This window comes from Alexandromys fortis, unplaced genomic scaffold (genome assembly GCF_014885135.2).
Source record: "Alexandromys fortis isolate MF-2015 unplaced genomic scaffold, M_Fortis_MF-2015_v1.1 scaffold_25, whole genome shotgun sequence".
NCBI lineage: Eukaryota > Metazoa > Chordata > Mammalia > Rodentia > Cricetidae > Alexandromys > Alexandromys fortis.
In genome coordinates, this window is record NW_026067904.1 from 1,128,732 (window position 1) to 1,151,538 (window position 22,807).

General features: G+C 44.2%; 1 protein-coding gene across 1 annotated transcript in view; it reads left to right on the forward strand.

Moving 5' to 3' along the window:
* The first annotated feature begins 65 nt into the window (after positions 1 to 65).
* Etf1 (eukaryotic translation termination factor 1) overlaps positions 66 to 22,807 on the forward strand; it is a 32,368-nt gene continuing 9,626 nt past the window's right edge. The window contains exons 1-4 of the mRNA XM_050135039.1: positions 66 to 213; positions 372 to 475; positions 22,110 to 22,285; positions 22,557 to 22,696. Of these exons, the coding sequence (XP_049990996.1) occupies positions 390 to 475; positions 22,110 to 22,285; positions 22,557 to 22,696 (402 nt within the window). The 5' untranslated portion in view covers positions 66 to 213; positions 372 to 389. The remainder of the gene's footprint in view (positions 214 to 371; positions 476 to 22,109; positions 22,286 to 22,556; positions 22,697 to 22,807) is intronic.

Below are 22,807 nucleotides of genomic sequence, written 5' to 3' on the forward strand. Positions count from 1 at the left end.
GCCTCTGTGCGTCGCACCGGCCCCCTCCCTTCCGCCCGCCGCCTTCCACTCCGCCCCTGGCGGAGGAAGTGAGATCAGAGGCCCCATGTGAGCGGATTGCAACACATGCAGCTGCCTGGAGAGAGGGAGCCGGTGTCCTACGTCAGAGCCGCCGCCGCCGCGGAGCCGCCGCCGGGGAGGAGCAGCCGCTGCCGCCCAGCACTGGGCCCCTAGGTAAAGCGGGCGTAGGAAAGCCGGCGCCCGGTGCCGCGGGTTGTCGGGGCGGGAGGAGAGGGCAGCTCGGGGGGTGGCGACGAAGGGGGCCTCTCTGCCCCAGCGGCGGCGCTAACTCTGTGGTCTTGGTGTCTCCGGGCCCCGCCGGGCCGCTCTAGGGAGGAGGAGGCGAGAAGATGGCGGACGACCCCAGTGCTGCCGATAGGAACGTGGAGATCTGGAAGATCAAGAAGCTCATTAAGAGCTTGGAGGCGGCCCGCGGGTGAGCGCCACGTCCGCCACCCCCCTGCACTCTTGGATCCGGGACCCTCAGGATGGCCGCCCCCACCCCGCATGGCCGGATGGGGAGAACCCGGCACTAGCCAACTCCCGCCTTTAGACCTCCGGGTAGTAGCCTCTGACTGGAGGGCGAGGGTCGGCGCTGCTGGCCCGGAAAGAGTCCTGCCCCCACCCTCTGGGGGTAAGGAGCCGGCTCCCACGGCTCAGATCACTCGGTGTCCTCTCTGGAGAAAGCCCCTGCGACTTTTGTACCACTCTCGAGCCCTTAAATCCAGCTCCTCACTTTTCGGGCTCCTTGTGCTGCCACCCGACTTGGGTGCTGTTGGGGTAAAGTACTTGGCGCTCCTTTCCGAACGCCCTACCCTGATTTTCTATCTTACTCTCGCTTCACGTTCCTCAGCCAGGCCTCATTAAAATGGCCTCCCCCACTTGGACTTTCAAGTCCCGTGTGTGGGTGAAGTTTTGATGGGGGCTGTAAAGGAGAGTTGGCCGAGGGAGATCTTCCCGGCTCACCTTTATTTGCCTGGGTCTTAGACCTCTCCGACTTACCCTAAGTTTTCTAATTTCTCCGGGGCTTCCTGGTTTTGGCTGTTCCAAGACTCGTCTATAAACCGAAAATGCCAGTGTGTGCGGGATGGGCTGGTGGTGGTTTTTTTTTGTTGTTGTTGTTGTTAACAAATCTGTTGTGTGCTCATTCAAGATAATTCCAGGTAATGCGACTGGTTGATAGAAACCATAACATTACTGTCCTTGTTGGCTTTTCTTTGTAACATCTTAGGAATGTCATTGTCGAGTTTCCTGATGGATTAATAATGCTGTGGAAATTCAAAACTTAAAGGGAGCTTCCGGGCTCCTGTAAGTTTTTGTACGAATTTGTTAGTGTGTTCATTCCTGGGTGAATAAGCTAGGTTGAAAGTGGCCATATGTTTGCTTTTTGCGAGTTTGCCAGAGGTATTTGTGTTACTTCCTTGTATTGCTGTATTTACTTTCCCAATTATAGAAACTTTGTACTATCTGGCTTGCCCCCACCCGAAAAGTGGAGCGTTATACATTGCTGCACTCCATGGCACAGTTAGAACAGAGTGCCTTTCTTCCCTGCCATGTGGGAAGTTGACTTCGGCCCACCACGGAGACATTCTGAGTTTCAGCCCGAGTTTGTCACTGAAGGGGAATCTGACAGTGGTGTGATGACGACGATGGCACCGCACTCATTAACTTTTTAGGTGGATTCGGCTTCATTCTACCAAAGTTCATGGTTTTAAAGCCAGATGCTTTTGCTTGGTGTTTCATTCTTAATAAACGAGAAGCTCTAATTTCTGTTTGGGATTAGACGCCTGAAAGATCACCCTGAAGGTCTTTACTCATCCCTTTGATAGTGTAAAGTCTTGAGATGAGGGTAGATAGATGCTTTTGTTGTTATTTCTTAAGGTGTTTTGTTTTAAATGGAATATAAAGACTTTCTCATAGGAACTTGTGCCGTGTGGAGAGTGGGGGGGGGGGGAGCCCAAATGTGAAAATCATATAGGAATGTTACTAGAGGTCATGATTCATTAGGACGCCAAGAATTAGCCAGGTACTGTTGTTTCAGTAGGCATCCTTTTGTTGTTACTTAAAGCTTTCTGTGGGGTGCTCATTTATGAATTCGTCCTGTTACACTGTTTCAAGTTGAACTTGAACCTGTAGGCTATCTCAATGCTTTTATTTAGGGTTCTTATTAGAATTTGGATATAGTGCATTCTCTGAAGCAGTTTCAATATGAATTCTTATACTAGTTTGCTTGAATGAAGTTAACATTGAAGGCGTGGTAAGCTACTTTTCTTTCTCCTAGTTGATCTCATTCTTAGATTTGTTCCTAGCCATAGTTCCTAACTACTTGGAAGTGTTAAGGCTCTCTTAAAAGTCTTTGGAAACTTTATTTTCTAGTTTAGGAAAGTTTGGTAAAGTTTGGAGCGTGCTAAAGAACATGTTAGACAGGATTACGCTGTCTAAATTAGCTCGGGGCTCTTCCTCTGAACAAGTAATGCAACTTATAATCTTTTCCTGCTTTGCTTAATAATTTAGTAAGGATCTGGTTGCACCTCAAACCCATGGAAATGCTAAAAATCTCAGGTGTTGGTCAGGGAATCAAAAGTTTGTTGTATGTGACTCAGAACTTTTTTGGTACGTATCAGTTTCTTTTGGGAAATGGCAAGATTTCGTTCTCATGGCTGAGTTGTGTTAGTTTTAAGTGCCCCTCCCCCCTAAAAAATTTTAATGGTTTTGTAAACCAAGCTGGCCTCCAACTCATTATGTGGCTGGCTGAAGCTGGCCTGACTTCTGATCTGCCTCTATTCCCCCAGGTGCTGGGGTTATAGGATGAGCCTGACTAATACTAAAATATTTTTAGGATGATTGTGATGAACCTTAAAGAAAAATTAAATAGCAAAATGGATCCATATGTGTCAGTCTTTGGAGGTACCCCAGTTTAACATGCGTAGAATTATCTCAGAAGTAAATAGGAACTTGTGGGCAGGTTTAGGATGTGGGCCCCATTAGCTTTCCTTTAACTTGTTTGTGTGTGCATGGGTATTTGTAGAGGTCAAAGGACAACTTTGTGGTGTTAGTTGGTTTTCTCCTTCTACTTTAAGTCACGTTCTGAGGCTGGAGTGCAAGTCATCAGGGCCCCAAATTTTTTGAGTTATGTTCTTACTATGTTGCCCTGGCTGGCCTCGAATTTGGTGTATAGCTGAGGATGTGTGTGTCTCTGCTCGTATATGCGATCACATTCTCCGCCTAAACACTACTTTTTAAAGTTTGCCCGAGTAATTTTGAAGTTTACTCAGTCAATATGAGGTTATCTTTTGATATATAACCAAATGTAGAGTAGCCCCAAAATGGACTCATTAGTTAAAATACATTGACAGGATGAAGTCACCACAAAATGATTGACTGAGCGCTTTGTCATAGATGCTTTGGAGTGATACGTTGTCATTTAATGTTCACAACAACAGATGTCACCAGTTGATATACAAAGCAGCTGAGAGCTTAGATAACTTGTTGTCTTGAATGTCAAAGTGTGAAAATGTGAGACACGCTAAGCATCAAACAAACTGCAGAGGCCGGCCTCTTTGACCTATGATTCTGAGCTTGGTTTCCACGAGTGTAACTGCATAGTAATCCACATTCTAGTTTGTGAACTAGTGTGCTGATTTGGAAAACTGTCTTTTCCAAAATCTACAAGACTAGTCTTAAAAATTACTCTGAGTCCAGCAGGCTGTATTATTGTGGAATTACATCTACAAAGGCCAACTACTGAAGGAGAAATTTGGTGGCCCTGTTTTATAGCACATGGTGTGTGAGCTGGTTGGAGTGTTCCTGTTTAGATGGGCTAATAGAATAAGTAGCCAGTTGTTTTCTTATATAAACCTCCCTTAGTACTTAACCCTGTATAAATTTAGCTCTTTATGATTACTCTTAGTATATTCCCCAAAGTTGCCTTATAAGGAAAAACATGTACATAGCCAAAACTGGATCCATTGCCACGAGTTGAACCACACCTGGTTTCAAATAAGGAACTTAAAGTGGTTTCTAGGCCTTTTTGTTTTTCTCTTTTGAGATAAGGTCTCCTGTGTTCCTAGTTGGACTTGTACTCTTGATCTTTCTGCCTCAGTCTCCCAAATGCTGCGATTATAGGAGTGAGCCACCATGACCAGTTCATTCATTACTGAATGAACTAGATGCTGGGAAAAGAAATGGCCCCGAGTTCAAGGTCAGTTGACTATAGGCGACTCTTCTGTAAACATCTTTCTCCTCTTAATAAAAGAAACCTTTTCTTTTTGGAGACAGGGTTTTCTCTGTGTAGCCCTAGCTGTCCTGGAACTCATTTAAGTATCCTAGGTTGGCCTTGAACACAAAGATCCACTTGGCCTCTGCCTCCCCAGTGTTGGGATTAAAGGTGTGTCACCACTGCCCAGCAGAACATTCTCAACCTAGTGAATTTCAGGTAGTTTTTGTTTTTTTTCATTTCTCAATATTCTTTCTTAAATGAGGCTAAATTTGGATTTTAAAGATATTTTAATAATTTTGATCCTACTGCATGTACTGGCTTTGTGGGAGCCTAGGCAGTTTGGATGCTCACCTTACTAGACCTGGATGGAGGTGGGTGGTCCTTGGACTTCCCACAGGGCAGGGAACCCTGATTGCTCTTTGGGCTGACGAAGGAGGGGGACTTCATTGGGGGAGGGGGAGGGAAATGGGAGGCGGTGGCGGGGAAGAGACAGAAATCTTTAATAAATAAATAAAAGAAAAAATATGAGCAAAAAAAAGATATTTTAATAAGGTTTAAGCATGTGGATAAAGGGACTGTGTTACTCAAAAGAAAGTAAGACACACCCAGAAAGTGGTAAGGGCTTCTTAAAGAAGACTGTAGGGAAGTAAGCTTTTCATATTCTTGAAGGTGTGGTTGTGACTCAGGTGATACACTGGCTAAGATCCTACTTGATGACACAGTTACAAAGCTAGTGTGTATGATTTTCAGCACTTCTCTCCAAAAAGAAAGTCTTCAGAGTGATAGCTAGCAGTCATTCAGTCTTCTTTCTCCTCATTTCATACCTCTTTCCATCCCTTCCTCCATTCCTTCTTGTTTTGCACACTCCGTGCATTCGCAAATATATATTGGGAGGAAGAGTGCTGGAGATTGAACTTAGGGTTGCAAACAAACACTGAATGAACATTCCAAGCTATTTTTAAAGATATTGGTTTTGCTGCTAGTGGTTGAACTCAAGGCCTGTCCATTTCTGGCAGTCACCCTGTTACTAAGCCACGACTTCAGCTCTCGGAGTCTTTGAGGGTTAAGAATCTCACTCAGTTTTTACTGCTGGCCTGTTTCAGACTTGGCAGCTATCTTCTAGGCTTTCATGTATCTACCTAAGCCGTTAGAGATTCAGGCTCTGGAAGAGCCTTCATCCATCCCTTTGTCTTGTGTGCCATGTCCCATCTTAGATTTTAAAATGAAAAACAGGAGAAGAGTCAAGAATCAGAATATTTATGATTCAGGGGAGAGGTGAATATAAAACCAATTGCAGAGACTTGTTTGACATATGACAGGTTATATGTATTTAACTATGCATAGAAGTCTTGGATTGTGCCAGGCAATGGTAGCTCATGCCTTTAATACCAGAATTTGCAAGGCAGAGTCAGGCAGATTTCTGTAAGTTCAAGGCCAGCCTGGTCTACAAAGTGAGTTCCAGGACAGCCAGGACTGTTACACAGGGTTTCTCTGTTGTGTTAGTCCTGTTATATACACTGATCTTTAGAACTATCTTACAGGAGCTAGCTCTAGTGGCACAGGAGTAATTTTAGCTACCTGGGAAGCTGAGGCAGGAAGTTGCATGTTCAAAGTCTGCCTGAATAACTAAATGACATTCTGACTCAAAATAAAATGTAAAAAGTAGTCTTGATACAGTTCAGTGGTAGAGTACTTGCCTAGCATGTTTAGGGTGAGTCTGTCTCAAAAAAAAAATTGGTGGAGAATAATTGCATACAGAGGAAGGGGAGTGATGAGCGCATCCAATTAGGATGTGGTGGTCTTCCTCGGGTAACCCTCCAAGTGTCTTAATTCAGAACTAGTCCTAAGAGCTTGAGTATTCTGCTCAAGAGTCCTATGTCCTGTGGATCTAATGAACAAACACTCTTTGAGTTTCGAGTCTTGACACACATTGCGGTAGGAGATGTACTTAATCCTTCCGGGGAAGGGAGATCTCTAGACACATTCTTCAGTAAGCATGCATTTACGGCGGCATGTAGTAAGGTATTTTTCTATCCTTCCTGCCACACCACATAGACCAATTGGATGTACCCTTTAACAAGAGGAGTCTTCTTTGAAACAGGGCTTGAGAGAGTACTTGCATGATAGTTGTAGTAAGATACTTGCTTGTAAGATACTAGTTGGAGTCTGCTTGAAGAGTGGGAAGGAAAATTTTTGCCTGCCCATTATTAGGTCTGTCTGTCCAGTTGATCATCTCCAGCAGAGATTTCTGAGTCCAGCCTATTCTCCAGGAATCTCAGAATAGAATCTTCTCCTAGGATACATTCTGTAGGTGTCTTTTCATTCTTTCGCAGCCTGCTATCTTAAGAGGGAGTGGGGGGGGGGGGAAGGTTCGAAGCTCTTTTCCATGAGGTTAGAAATCATATGGCTTCTCGCTCAGGCACCGAGAGCTCCGCGAGATTGCCTCTAATAGCAGGCGTTGCCATTTGGCATGCTTTGGGCGCTTGGCTACAGTCTTTATTCTTGTTGCAGCCCTTACTACTAGGTTCATAGAACTTGGCATGTTTGGGTTCCGGGCAACTCTTTGTAGTCATTCTGATAACCTGGGACTGTTGGCCTAGACTTGGTGTCTTGAGACAAAGTTTTGCCTTGTTATCCAGACTAGACTAGTCTTGAACTCTTTACAATCCCTCTGCCTCAGCCTCCCAAGTGCAGGATTATAGGCATCTAACATTGATCCTTTAAAGCTTACTTGATGTTTGGTTTGGTTTTTGTTTTTCAAAATAGGGTTTTCTCTGTGTAGCCCTGACTGTCCTGGAACTCGATCTGTAGACCAGGCCCTTGAACTCATAGAGATCCACTTGCCTCTGCCTCCTGAGTTCTAGATTAACTTTGCTTTTATGTCTGGTGTCTTGGGTTGATAGAGAGAAAGAGATCCCCTCTTATTTGTGTTGGCTAGGTCAGGCTAGCTGTGTGTCCATCCTCCCCACCTCCACCCCTAACAGGGTTTCTCTGTGTAGTCCTGGCTGTCCTCAAACTCAGAGATGCACCTGCCGCTGCCTCATTTGGGGATTAAGGATGAGCATCAGGCTAATTTTGAGTTTGTGAGTTAAGCGTCAACTTTAACCTCTTGAGTAGCTGGGCCTGCAGACACGACCCTGGCTAGGACTGTGGTTTACTGTTATCACGTTGATCTTCTAAAATCTCCTTTAAGGGGAATGACCTTAGTCAGGGCACTCCCCCCACCCCCACCCCTGCTGTGTCTTTTATTTGTTTTTTTGTGGTGCTGCGGGGAGCTCAACTCCAGGACTTAGCTCAGCCTACACAAGTATTCTACCACTGACCTGCCACGGCTCCATCCCACCATGTCTGTGACCTTCAAGTTATAATTTTATCCACACATCAAAAATTAAATCCACAAATGCTTTTTTACTATTAATCAGTCAAGCTTATCAAACCCTTTGTAGTGAGTTAGACAGGTATTTAAGAAAAATGTATAAAATAAAATGAGAAAGTGGGGGCTCATGAGCTGGCTCAGTGGATAAAGATGCTTGCAGCTAACATCAGGACCTAAATTCTGTTCTTGGAACTGACACAGACACACACAAGTAAATACATGTAATAAAAGTTGTGTGATTTTGGAGGGGACCTTTTTTCTTTTTTACCTTCCAAGTTCTGTGATTTCAGGCAGTAGTCACAAGCCCGATTTATAGTCTTAAATGACATATTGGATACCATTAAAAAAGAATAAGGTAACTACTTGAACAAAAATTAGAAAGTATCTTAGCAAGGCAGGTGTTTAAAAAAATGTTACTTTGAGGGGCTGGAGAGATGGTTCAGCAGTTAAAAACTGGGTTTTTCTTTTTGTCCTTTTTTTTTTTTAAGGATTGTTACCATGCATGCTAAGTAGCCAAGCCCACACTTGTAATCCCAATAGTGGGGAGACTAACTAAGGCTGGAGGATCACAACTTCAAGGCCAACCTGAGCAATGAGCCCTTTCTCAAAAGATTACTTTTTGCCTGCCTAGTGTGTACAAGGCACTACAGAAAAGTTGGTTTGGGCGTTGGTGTTAGTATTATGTGACTGGAGACTCTTTGGCATGGTAGAATAAAACTGTTTCAATTGGGATGTTTCATTATTTTGAGATAAGATCTCCGAAACTGGCCCTCCTGTCTCTACTTCCCAGGGTACCCCATAGCTGCTGTGGGTCATTCTTATATTGTACAGAGGATTGAAGCAGTTAAAATCTTTTTGAGTTATTGGAAATTGAACCCATGACCTTGAATGCTGGGCAAGTGTTCTTCCACTAAGCTACATAGTCTTGGGCCCCAAAATTCTGTTGGTTGTTGTTGTTTAGAGTTCATTTATTCTGATAAATGAATATGTATGTGTGCAGATGCCTGAAGAGGCCAGATTACCCTGGAGTTAAAGGTGGTTGTGAGCTGCTTGATGTGGGTTTGTGGATTGAACTCAGGTCCTCTGGAAGAGCAGCAAGTGCTCTTACTCCAGCCTTAACATGTTTGTTCTTAATGAGCATTGATGGCGAGGGAAGTGTGTATTCAAAAGACAGTTATTGGGAGAGTTGTGCTTTTCTGTTTGTTTTTGTTTCTTTTCAAGACAGGGTTTCTCTGTGTTGCTTTGGAGCCTGTCCTGGAACTCACTCAGACCAGGCTGGCTTTGAATTCACTGAGATCTGCCTGCCTCTGCCTCCCTAGTGCTGGAATTAAAGACGAGTGGTATCACCGCCTGGCTGAGAGTTGTGCTTTTCCTTTATTTCAAAATACTTACACATTGGTCAAGAAAGGCTCGTCGTCATCCCTTTTATAACTAACTAGAGCACTGATAGTGAGATCCTAACTGATTGAGATTGCTGTTTCTTTGTAGTGCATTGTTTTGACAAAACTAGAGAAATTTTCCAACTATTGCTGCTTCCTGGTGGAATATTCCAGTATGTAGTGTTGGGATGTTCTGTTAGGAAGGGTGGCTATTAGCAAGTGTGTTTTTGTTCTAGAGGACAGAGTGGTCTGCTTTTGGTGATAAAATGCTAAGGTGATCCTTGTAAACTACTGGAAAACGGCTGCTCCATTAAATCACTTTATACCTGTAAGCATCGGAGTGTCTGTGGGCGGGCATATGTGACATGCCTGCTGTCAGGATTACTTGTGGGAGTCAGTTCTGTCCTCCACCAGGTGAGCTCCAGGGATTGATCTCAGGTCATAAGATTGACAGTAAATTACTTTAACCAAGCCATCTTTAATCTTCCCTCCCTTCTCTTTTTGTAGACAAGGGCTCAAAGTAGCCCCTAAGCAGCTGATCTTCTGCCACCACACCTTGTTTATGTGATGCTAGAGATCAAACCCAGGAACTCCTGCATGCTACCACCAACTAAGTTATAGTCCCAGCCCGATGACTAATTTTCTAGTTCTAATTTTGTGTTCTAACCAAGTTCTGTCCACCCCTTGACCTGTATCATAGATAGTGGCATTAAGGTGATCCTCAAAATCAAATGAAAAAAAGAAAGTGTGGGATTTATTATGGGTAAAATAGTGTCCTAGCCTTTTTAATGATTTTTATTTTATTTTTTGTGAATTGGTATTTTTCCTGAATGAATGCCTGTATGTGGGTGTTGGATCCCCTGGAGCTGAAGTTGCATAGTGTGACTTGAGACTTGAATGTGGATCCTCTAGAGCAGCCACTTAACCATCTCTCCAGCGCTGGTTTTTGTTTTTCAAGATAAGGTTTCTAAGTCCTCCTTTGATCCTAGCCTTTGGGAGGCAGACACAGGTGGATCTCTGTGTTTGAAACCAGCTTCAAACTTGCTGTGTGGACAGACTGTGCTGGCCTCAAGTTTAAAGAGATCTACCACATCTGGCAGGTTGATCTTTTTTAGTCAGGTGGAAGCTGAGAGACAATTAGTTATTTTAAGATAGCATGTGTTCAGGGGAGAGCCTTGGACTTCCCACGGGTACCCTGCCCTCTCTTAGGACTGGATGGGGAGAGGGGAACAGGAAGGAAATGGGAGGAGGGGAGGAAGTGGAAACTTTGAATGATATTATTTATAAAGCAATAAAAAAAGATAGCATGTGTTCAAGCCAGGCGGTGGTGGCACATGCCTTTAATCCCAGCACTCGGGAGGCAGAGGCAGGCAGATCTCTGAGTTCGAGGCCAGCCTGGGCTATGAGAGCTAGTTCCAGGATAGGCTCCAAAGCTATAGAGAAACCCCGTCACGAAAAACCAAAAAAAAAAAAAAAAAAAAAAAAAACCCACAACAACTAAGGAGTGACTGACTTTATTGAGACAGGATCTCACTACATGCCCAGACTACCCCCAAAAGCATTATTGTCCTACCTCAGTGTTCCAAGAGTTACATAAGTAGATCATCATATCCACCTAGGAGTAGAAAGTGTTTAGTTGAATAAAACATCTGATGCTTGCTTATCAGAAAGTATATTGACACCGGGTGCATTGGCTCTCACCTTTAATCCCAGCACTCAAGGCAGAGGCAGACAGATCTCTCTGGATTTGAGGCCAGCCTGGCCTACAGGGTGAGTTCCAGGAAAGGCAGGGATATGCAGACCCCGTCTTGAAAACGGCAAACAAACAAAGGTGTTGGAGGAGACTGCTCTTTAGTTTCCTGGCCACTCAGACCCGAGTAATCACAGAAACTATTAATTACAACACTGTTTGGTCAATGGCTCAAGCATATTCCTGGCTAACTCTTATATCTTAAATTAACCTTTTAGTTTTTCGAGACAGGGTTTCTCTGTAGCTTTGGAGCCTGTCCTGGCACTAGCTCTTGTAGACCAGGCTGGCCTCGAACTCACAGAGATCCGCCTGCCTCTGCCTCCCGAGTGCTGGGATTAAAGGCATGCGCCACCACTGCCCGGCAAATTAACCTATTTCTATTCATCTTTGTATCACCATGAGGCTGTGACCTACCAGTAAGGTTCCAGAAGGGGTCTTTCTCCTTCAGCAGCTACATGGATGGCATCTACCTGACTATCTCTCTATCTCTTTGTTCAGAGTTCCCTCCAGGCTTAACTCTGCTAAGCCATTGGCCAGAACAATAACCAATAAAAGCAGCACATATACGAAGGACCTCCCACATCACAAAGGTGTTGGGGTCCAGTAAAATGACTCGGCAGGTAAAAGTGCTTCCTGTGCAAGCTTGGTTACCTGAGTTGAATCTTCAGAACCTGTGTTAAAGTGAAAGAGAGTTACTCCCAGAAGTTGTTTCTTTGACCTCCTCGTGTACACTGTGTCCCGGTAACAGATAAATAAATGAGCTGGCAAGCTAACTCCACCTCTGACCTCTAAACATGTTCTCTCACATATACAAATGTAGCTAAGATACGATATACAGAAGACCTTGCTTTTGTTGTCAGAGACTATTGATTCCTCTAGCATTTTACCGCCACTGTGCGGAAATGATTTCTGCCCTTGAGAGCACCAGCCTGTGGCAAGGTAGCAGGCCTCTGTGAACTGGCTTGTACCCCATGGGACCTATGCTACAAATGTAGGGTTCGGACATTTCTTTGGTATGGCTGTTTAATGTTTTAGATGATGTTGAATCTGTTGTGCCACCGTCCTGGAAAAGTGGTTACCACTTAGCAAAGTCCACTCTGCCTCTGTGTGGACATAGCCAAGTTCAAATAATGCTCCTGTGGGGCTTCGAGAGCTCACCTCTTGTGTCTGTGGAGAGGGACTGCCAGAATCTAGTTGCCATTTAGTGATTACTTACTCTCTGCTCTTCAGGCTGAGTACTGAACACAGCCTACAAAATCATCATGACCTTGTGAGGTAAATAGATAGCAAGATTCACAGGAATTTAGGCATTTGTTTTGGGTCAGAAAGCCCAATAACAGATTAGAGCCTAAGCCTGGATGTGCATGATTCCAAACCTGTACTCAAAGTCATGAGATACCTGTGTTTTTCTTCTGTTGGGGCTGCCATCCCACTCATTACAGGATCAGAAGATAACTTTGGGTGTTGGTCTTGGGCCACTTATAGTTTGTCACTGTGCACACCAGGCTACTGGCCCACCAGCTTTCCGGACCCTCCATTCTTTGCCTCCCATCTTGCTGTAGGAGCACTGAGATTACACATAGTCCCTGTATCCATCTTCTAGGGATTTGAACTTGCCCTTACACTTGCATGGCACATACTTAACCACAGAGCTCTCTCTCCAACCCATTTTAAAAGATGACAGTTTTGGGAAATGGTCTGGAAATTGGAGAGGAATTGACTGATTTCTCCATCTTTATCATGGTTTTAGCATCTTTCCCAGAAATGGTCTAGGTCTAAGTTGAACTTTGGAGCATGATAATAACTTGGGTCATCTACATCCTGGGAGGTAGGTACCCAATTGAATGTTGAGCTGAGTCTTAAACTATGCTCAACCTCAGCTTGGGCTTTAGGGAGCAAATCTCTAGGCTGTTCTCGTCCAGTCCTGAAATAGTTGTATTAGGAGTGGTGACCTGTCTGATAAAACAGCTGGTGAGGTGTGGGTGTTCTGTCTGGTCAAAGTTGTGTTATTTGGTATGATTGTATAAGTAGGATAGCTTAGTGTGTCTGTACTGCTAAAGCAGAATACCGCAGATGCTGCTGGGCAGTGGCCAAGGAAATGTGTCTGGTAAGCACCCCCAAGATTTATTTGATTGCTGCATCCTTCAGGAAGAACACCAATTTTCATATGGCAGAAAGATTATACACACAAACACGTCTTTGTTTTGTTTTTCTTTTTGAAATCTTGTTTGTGTATGCATTTGGTTTCTGTGTGTCTGTGTCTCTGTGTGTGTGCCCGTGTGCATCTATGTGCATGCATGTGCCACTGTGTATGTGGAGGTCAGAGGACAACTTTGTGGAGTGTCCTTGCACCTATGCATGGGTTTCTTCAGAGAATCACTGCTGCCCATGAGCAGGCTGAAATTGTTTTATTTTGAGACAGAATATCGAATGTCCTAGAGTGTCCTCAAACTCCCTATGCAGGAAAGGTTAAATTTCCAACACATGTTTGAGCACAACATAGGGTGAATGCAGCTTGTGGGCTCTTTGGATTTCTGTTCTTGAATTTAGGCTTGTACTGCAGAGGTGCTTTGCCTTGAGCTGACCAGAAGAGGGTCCTGCTTGGAAGTACACAATTAGACACAGTGAATGTTTTGTGTTTGAGATGAGGTCTGGAACTTGCTATGTAAACCAAACCTTAGTAAAACTGACAGGTGAAAGGATACTTGGGTGTTGTTTGCCTGAAGTTGACCAAATACATACATCCAGTGAAGTCAGGATCCAGTGGTCACCTTCAGTTTTTCTTGTTATATCTTCCGGGTAAAGTTACCACAGAAATGCTTGGCAGCGCTGCGGACTCTGCTCTGTCTTAACCGGTAGATCTGGGTAGAGGAACTTCCCTGTAACAATTGAGTGAGGAAAGGAAAGCTACTGACCATCTAAATCTTTCCTTCCTGCGTTGTCTTTGCTGTTTTAATTTGACCAAGTTGTGTTTGCTCTGTGTATTTACTATATTTACAAGTATTCTTCCCTGGGAGTCCCAGAAGCTAGCCCTCTAGGTAAATGGTTGAAGAAAGTTCTTTGATAATGGGAAGTATCCTGGTGAGTATGAGCAGGACAGAGGACCTTGGGAGCTTTGTGTTAGTCATTGTTCGAGGTTATATCTTGCTTTTTAGTCTTTGAGTTTTTAAGACCTGTGTATGACTCATTACTATATATCATGATTCATGGAGGGTTTTTGTTGTTGTTGTTGTTGTTTTTAAGTTTTGGGTTGAGGGTAGGGGTCAGAGCAGTCTGTTCTCTCCTTCTATCATGTGGTTTCCAGGAGTTGAAGTGTCTACCCGCTAAGCTGTCGCACTGGCCCCTCACTGGCTCTTGTTGCTTTGAGACAGAGTCGTACTGGAATTCTCAGTATGTCAGGTTGTCCTCAAACTTATGGCCATACTGGCTTTGCCTCCTGGCTTAGTCTCCTAAAATCTGGGATTACAGGCATGCACTGCCAACCCCAGCATGCCATATAGTGACTTCTTTGTGTGTTCTTTGTCTTCCTCTTCCTCCTGTGTGTGCTTGAGGTGGGGTGTCGGTCAGGGGACAACTTCAGGTGTGTTGGTTCCACCTTGTTGGAGACAGGGTTTCTTTGTTGTTTCGCTTCCTGTTCAAGTAGCTGGCCTTTGGCTTGTGGGAATTCTCCAGTCTCTGCTTTCCATCTTGAGACAGGAGTGTTGTTATTGTTGTTTTTTCTTTTGACGTCTTCCCCACTCACTGGCTAACCAGGAAGCCCTAGGGATCTCCCTCTCTCTGCCTCCTTAGTTACAGGTTGTTTGAGGCTTGCATTGCCATGTCTAGCTTTTTATGTGAGTGCTGAGGATCTAGTTCAGATCCTCATGCTTCCAGAGACCGAGCTCTCTGACTGGAACATCTCCCCAGCCCTTACACTGGCTCTTTTCCTACATTTGTTTGTTTGGGGGGCACGGTCTTGCCATATAGCCACGGCTGTTTTGGGCTCTTTGTGTACCACCCTTCCAAGTGCTGGCATTATAAATGTGTAGTCCTTGCCCCTTTTTTCCCCTCTTAACATGTGTAGATGTTTGAGCACCACGTGCATACCTGGTGCCTTCAGAGTCCAGAAAGGAGGCATTAGATCCCCTAGAGCTGACTTCTTCTGTGAGTCACTGTGTAAACTCTGGGACTTGTAGAAGAGCAACTATTACTCTTAACTGCCAGATCATTTCTCCAGTACCCTCACTGGCTGTTTTTAATTAGGGTCTTGTGATTTTGGAAAGGAGATATAGTGACAGCGGAGAAGGTGAAGAAACATTAGAATTAGAGAAGGCAAGCAGTGTGGTGTGGCACACACCCTTAATCCTAGCACTTGGGAGGCTGGGCAGGCAGATCTGGGTTCAAGCCCAGCCTGGTCTACATAGAAAGCGCCAGGCCAGCCAAGGATACATGGTGAGACCCTGTCTCAGAGATGAGGAGGTGGTGAGGATGAGAATATGCTGTAGCTTGCTCTTTATAGCTAGCAGTTTCTCAAGTGTCTGGAGATGTAACTCTAGGCTTTGCAGGTGCCAACCAAGTACTTTCATCATTGAGCTACATGCCCCTGCTGCAAGAGTTTTCTCATTTTAAGAGGTATTTGCTGTATGTGAACATGAAATACTCAGCTTCCTTGAGATTTTATTCTTGTATTTACACAAACTGGTCTAACAGCTTTGACTCGCCTGGGAAGTAAATGAGTGTGTCTGCTCCGCAACTTTCCTGGCAGAGGCCTTTAATCTGCTAGAGTTAACGCTTACATAAAAATTATCAGGCAGTGCTGAACCATTAGGGTTAGTGCCTTGGAGTACTGGGATACAGGCATGCACTACCCTGCTCTACTCTACCACAAGCTATGTTTTTAACATCTAGATTTCAAGCCTTTCTAGCCAAGTGTCTTAGAAAGGTGAGTTAAGAAATAAATGTGGCCGGGCGTGGTGGCGCAGGCCTTTAATCCCAGCACTCGGGAGGCAGAGGCAGGCGGATCTCTGTGAGTTCGAGGCCAGCCTGGTCTACAAGAGCTAGTGCCAGGACAGGCTCCAAAGCCGCAGAGAAACCCTGTCTCGGAAGGGGAAAAAAAAAAAAAAAAAAAAAACAAGAAAAGAAAAAGAAAAAATAAAATAAGAAATAAATGTGTTCCCCACACACACACAGAGCAGGGAGAGTTATAGATGGAAACTGGTAGAAGGTAGTTTTGTCCCTAAAATTTCAGGGAGGGTCAGAGATGACAGACACAATATCTTTGGGTGAGAGCCACCCTGCTCTGTCATTGTGATCCTTAGCCCCTTGAAAAGGGGTCTCTCACTGAACCTCAGCTAGGCTGGCAGCCAGGGAGGGAGTTGTCGTGTCGTGTCTGTCCGTCCCCGCCCCCCCCCAGCCCTGTCATTACCTCCCACCACCCCAAAGGGTTACAAGCACCTGTTTTTATGTAGATTCTGGGATCTGAACTCCTGTCTTCATGAAGACTTGCACCCATAGAGCGATCTCTCCAGTGCAGTCTTACACTTTAAGGTAGTATATTTCACAGCTAGCAACTTGGTAGAAATGTACCCCAAAAACCCTGGCAAATTATACCTCCGAATCTGTTTGTTTGTTTTGGGTTTTTTGTTTGTTTGGTTTGGTTTGGTTTGTTTTTTTTGAGACAGGGTTTCTCTGTGTTTAGCAGGCTGGCCTAGAACTCAGAGATCCGCCTGTCTGCCTCCAGTGTACTGGGATTAATGGAGTGCACCACTATGCCATGCTATACTTCTGAACCTTTTAAACAGTGGGTTCCAGGAAATAACCATATCCTATCACTAAATGTGTCCACTGCTTTATCTTCTCTTGAATGGTACATAGCGGGTGCAAGGTTACCCTACTGTTCTTAAAGCAAACTTGAACCTGTCTTTGTGGAAAGTAGATAACCGCTTATCTCAAGGTCATTACTCTGTCCTGCACGCCATTTTTTCTGGCTTTGAGGTATTTTGGGTTTGCTCAATTTGTTCCAGTAGTCTATTTAGCTTCAAATGTTCCAGTCCTTCAGGTCTGGGTTCCTGTGCCATCGACTCTGCTATTCTCCTCGCTCTGCTCTTTGTCAGTCCCATCTCAGGATACTGCCCTGTAAACAAGGCTGTGTGCTTAGAGCTGTGGCCTGGTTGGGTTTTGTTTTTTGAGACAGGGTTTCTCTGTAGCTTTGGATCATGTCCTAGAACTTGTTCTGTAGACCAAGCTGTCCTAGAACTCAAAGAAATCTGCCTGCCTCTGCCTCACAAGTGTTGGAATCAAAGGAATGCGCCTCCCTTACCCAGCTTGAACTGGGCCCTTTGAAGAGAATTCCTATGGTTTCTAAAGTGAACGTATATGCTTCCTTGAAAATTGTTCATCAGAGAAAGAGAGAGAGAGAGAGAGAGAGAGAGAGAGAGAGAGAGAGAGAGAGAGAAAATTGTTTGTATTTAAACTGACTTGTCTTGGGACTGAAGAGGTGGCTCAGCAGGTAAAGCCCTGCTTTCTCTTGGAAAGAACTGAGGACTGCCCTCTCTGGCATCTGAGGGCACCAGGGATGCAATAGTGCAGACAAGATAGGCTTGTATACAGGAAAAACACCATACACTTAAAGAATTAATAATTTTGTTTTGTTTGGGGGATGGTTTTAGATAGGGTCTCTGTGTCTATCCCTGACTGTCCTGGAACTCATGCTATAGACCAGGCTGGCCTCTGCCTCCTAAGTGCTGGGATTAAAGGCATGTGCCACCATGCCCTGCTTTTTCTTTTTCTTTTCTTTTTTGCGGGGGCGGGGGGTTGACTTACCTCTCTAGGGCTTGTAAGGTAGCTCTATAAGTAAATACATCTGATGCTCAAAAGCATAACAACTTGAGTTTGATTTCTAAAAATGCATGCGAAAGTGGAAGGAGAAAACTGACTCTACAAAGTTGTGTCCATCCCGCCCCCACCCCCCCACACACACACACACACACACACACACACACACACACTGGCGCTTCGCCCTGGCCCTCTTGGAACGGACCTCAGCAGCCGCGTTCCAGGAGGTCCCCCGGGACCCCCCCCCCCCCCCCCCCCCAGTCTTTAAAACAAAGCAACAACAAAAAAAAACCCAGTGGCTTAAGATTCCTGTGAAAATACACAGACTTAGTAGCAGGGATAAGGGACACATGTACGTGTACTCAGTTTATTTGATCTACCTATTCCTGTGACACTAATAATTATTAATATCCTTAAAGGGGTGATTGTTTGTTTGGTTTTTTGTGGGGTTTTTTTTTTCCTCCAAGACAGGGTTTCTCTGGCTTTGGAGCCTGTCCTGGAACTAGCTCTTGTAGACCAGCTGGCCTTGAACTCACAGAGATCCGCCCCCTGAGTGCTGGGATTAAAGGCGTGTGCCACCGTAGCCCGGCCAGGAGTGATTTATGGTGTGTGTGTGTGTGTGTGTGTGTGTGTGTCTATGTCCTTACACCATATTCATGCATGCCTGGTGTGATGGTTGTGAGCCATCATGTGGTTGCTGGGAATTGAGTCTGGGTTTTCTAAGGCAGTGCATTTAACTGCCTAGCCAGCCCATTTCTCTAGAAACTGGATATGTGTATATGTGCACATGTGGATTCTAGGAAATGAGTTTAAAGGTGTTTCATATATGTACATAAATATTCCGGTCATAGTTACCTGCTGTGTCTTAGTTACTTTTCTGTTGCTGTGATAAAACACCATCAAAGCAACTTCTAAAGGAAAGAGTTTCTTGGGCTTATGTTCCAAGAGGTAGAGTCCTTTGTGGAGTGGATCAGCTGATAGCTCCCATCTCCATCCATAAGCAAGAAGCAGAACAAACTGGGACTAGCACCTAGTCTGTGATACCTCAAAGCCTGCCCCCAGTGACATTTCTTCCAGCAAGGTCACACCTCCCAAACAATGCCACCAACTGGAGCATTCAAATGCCTTAGACTAATCTGCTTCCTTTTCCTAGCTAGTCCACTTGTACTTGTGTGTATTGGCCTATCCATCTGTTGTCACAGTGCCTTTTGTTAGGGTTTCTAGGAACCTGCTCCAAGGATGATCTTGAATTTCTGCTACTCCTGCCCTCAGCTGTGCTGGTGATTGAACCCAGGGTCTCACACTTGCTTAGCAAGCACTCTACTAACTGAGCTATATTCTAGTCCTAACTGATTTCTTAATTAAAGTGTAATTTACATATCATAAAATATACCCCTTTTAAAAGGTATAACTCGGGGCCTTGTCCTGGTCGTCGATTGCCATGTAAAACACCCTGACAACAGGCAGCTTAGAAGCAAGAGTTTATTTGAGCAGCGGTCACAGCCTGAGGTCCATCCTTGTGGGAAAGTCAGGCGGAGACTTCATTTCTGCAGTCAAGAACAGAGAAGAAATGTGTACATGCTTGTTGTAGAATATTATTTTAAGGTGTATTTTGTTCGTGTTACATTCGTTTGCACCTGATGCTCCTAATAAAGAGCTGAATGACCAGGAGCAAGGCAGGAGCAAGACTAGGTGGTAAAGGATAGGCGGGACTGGCAGGCAGTGTCTATAGAAGGTGAAATCTTGGAAAAGGGCAGAAGGAGAGGAGGACATCAGGGGCCAGACACGGAGTAACGGTGAAAGTAAGATTGTAGAAGTAAGAAAAGGAAAAGGCTCAGAGGTAGTCTGGATAACTTAAGAAAAGCTGGAAAGAAGAAACAAGCCGATACAAGGCCGGGAATGTATGAGAAAAAATACGCATCCATTTGTGATTCTTTGTGAGCCGGGTGCAGGCCCCAAAAAAGCTAAAAGAGTAAAACTTTGCACTGCACATGCTTATGACCACTTTTCTGTTTTCATAGTCAGAGTCTTCCATGTCCCATGGCACCTGCCTATCTAGTTGTTTTCTGAATAATGTATGTAGAAATAACTAGACAGCATGTGGTCTTTTATGATTGATTTTATTTGCTATAATTTAAACTGGTATGAATATCAATCTGTCTTAAAATTCATTTGAGGGCTGGAGAGATGGCTCAGTATTTAAGAGCATTGCCTGCTCTTCCAAAGGTCCTGAGTTCAATTCCCGGCAACCACATGGTGGCTCACAACCATCTGTAATGGGGTCTGGTGCCCTCTTCTGGCCTGTAGACATACACAGACAGAATATTGTATACATAATAAATAAATAAATATTTTTAAAAAATTCATTTGAATTATGTATATGGGTGTATGAATGCCGCAGCATACATGTGGAGATAAGAGGACAGCCTAAGGGTATTGGCTCTCACCTTACACCACATGAGTCCCAAGAATCAAACTCAGGTCATCAGACTTGACAATTAAGTACCTTTACTCACTGATCCATCCCGCCTGCTGGGATCATCCCATATTACACTTATGACATATTGAGCTTTTATTTTTCTGCATCCTGTAACTTCTGTTTTCTAAATTGTGGGTGGGGCTTCATTCACTTCTGTATGTGGAGACCAGAAGCCAAGGTTGGATGCCTTATTACTACTCTCAAGGTTTATGTGTATAAGTGTTTTCAGAATAGGTGTTTCGGTCAGAATAGGGCACCAGATCCCCCTGAACTGGAGTTACAGTCAGTTGCAAGGTGCCTTTCTGTGATCTTTGCAAAAATGTCTATTCAAGCCCTTTTTCCAGTTTTATTTTGTATTGGTGATTGAACCTAGTGCTTGCTTAGCAAACACTCTGCCACTGACCTATGTCCTTTGCTGGCTTTTGTTGATGTCTGTTTGTGTAAGGCTTGTTTTGAGACAGGGTGGCCTCCTACTCAGATCCTCTGCCTTCACATACCCCTATGCCCAGGCTTTACTGGTTTTTAATTTGGGGTGTCTTTTTGTCGTTGAGTGCTGGGAGTTGTTTACATGTTCTGTGTAATCTTTTCAGAAATCTTACTACATGATTTTTACACATTATCTTATGTGTTATCTTTGTGTATGGTACACACATGGGTGTTCGTGTGTGCATGCACATGTGTGGAAGGAAACCAGAGGCTGGCATTGGGTATTTTCCTTTATCAATCTCCACTTGTGATTTGAGATGATCTCCACTTGAACCTGTGAACCTCCTTAGTGCTTGCATGTGGCAGATGCCTTTACCTGCTAAGGCTTCTGGCGTTGGTCATCTTAATCAACTTTATGTGTATAGTCATTATAGATGAGGATGTTCACATTGTAAACTAGTCTTCAGAACTCTTTTCAACTTACAAAACTGGTTTATGTTGCTGCTGGCATGCCCTGCGCTGCTCCTTGGTGTTAGAATTTGAACCTGTGACTTCATGCATGCTAGACAAAACAGAACTAGAAATACTGAAACCAGGTGTAACTGCTGCTGATGGTGTTTTGAAAGTACAGGTTAAAGAGGTGCTTTTCTCCTGGGTCATCTTTTGGCTCTAGATATTTGAATTTGTTTGGATATTTAATTAGGTTCTCAGTGCATTATTCTTCTAAAATTTTAACTTGTGTGTTTGTACACGCATGTTATGTGATAGACTTTATTGTCTACCGCCCTTGGAGCTGGTGTTACTAGGCATGTGCAAAACACCTGTTGTGTTGCAAGGCTTCTGGGACCGCAGCTCCAGGCTCTCATGGTAGTGAAACAAGATGCTCTCAGTTACCCAGCCATCTTTTGCCCCTGTATGGCTTCTGTAAAATGTTTGAGTCAAACCAGTGTAATCCAAACACATTGTTGGTAACATACCCCTTTAATCCCAGCACTGTGAGAGGCAGAGATAAGAGGATTTCTGTAGTCTACATAGCTGCAGAACTATACAGAAAGACCCTATCTCAAGGGGGTGGGGAGAGCCAAGCACAAAATATTAGGATACAAATTGTTTCATAACTGGGATATTTGTGAATTGCAGTACTCTCCTATCAAGAAAGCCTTGGGTATGCTGAATTGGTATTTGAAGATTTTTTGTGGCAACCTAGAATTTAAGGAGAAAAGGGTAATATTAAGTGAAATGTTTGTCTGGACACCGGAAGACTTGTTGCATTGTCTTGGCATAGCTTCTCTCACTGAAGAACAACCAGAACCTAAGCCTCTACTGTTGACAGGCTTCGTTCATGGTAAAATTCCAGCTTGTTGGTCCTCCACAGCAACCTCTTTTCATCTTTGAGTATGAGGTTTTCCCTTTGAGTGCCTTCATTACTCGGCTAATCTCCGTTTTGAAGTAATTGCGCAGCCACTGCCTGCTGGCTCTTGTTAGGCTTCTTTGGGAAATGCACTGATGTGCTTACTGCCTTTCTGGTGCCGTTTAGATGGTGTGTTTTTATGATTTCTGGAGCGCCTCACCGTAGCTCGTTTTACTGGTGGTAAACATGAATTTAAACTGGTGTTTCTCTTCTCCAGCAATGGCACGAGCATGATATCGCTGATCATTCCTCCCAAAGACCAGATTTCACGAGTGGCAAAGATGTTAGCAGACGAATTTGGAACTGCTTCTAACATTAAGTCACGAGTAAACCGCCTTTCAGTCCTGGGAGCCATCACATCTGTACAACAGAGACTCAAACTTTATAACAAAGGTAACCGTGTCCCTGTCCGCTCTGTCCGCTCTGCTCCTGCCATAGGGCCTTACTGCTGTGTCTTCAGCTAGCTGCTGTTTAGCTTTTTCATCCATTGAGCGCTGAGTGCTATTTGCTGTGCTTAAGGAATAAATCTTACTGAAACATCTCAGAGGAAGTTTTGCAAATGGGATGAGAATTTTGCCTATGAGTCTCAAGGGTTTTTCTGTTTTATTTAAGTTATGGTTATGGGAACAATTAAAAGTAGAGAAATTGTTTATGTTCTTTGCAGTACCTCCAAATGGTCTGGTTGTTTACTGTGGAACGATTGTAACAGAAGAAGGAAAGGAAAAGAAAGTCAACATTGACTTTGAACCTTTCAAACCTATTAATACATCATTGTATTTGTGTGACAACAAGTTTCATACAGAGGTAAGAGTGAGCACAGAAGCCCCGTGCCCATTAGCAGCTACCGTCCTTCTTTCAGCTTCCACAGCTCCAGTCCACTGCTAATGTACTTTCTATTAATAGTTTGGCTTACAC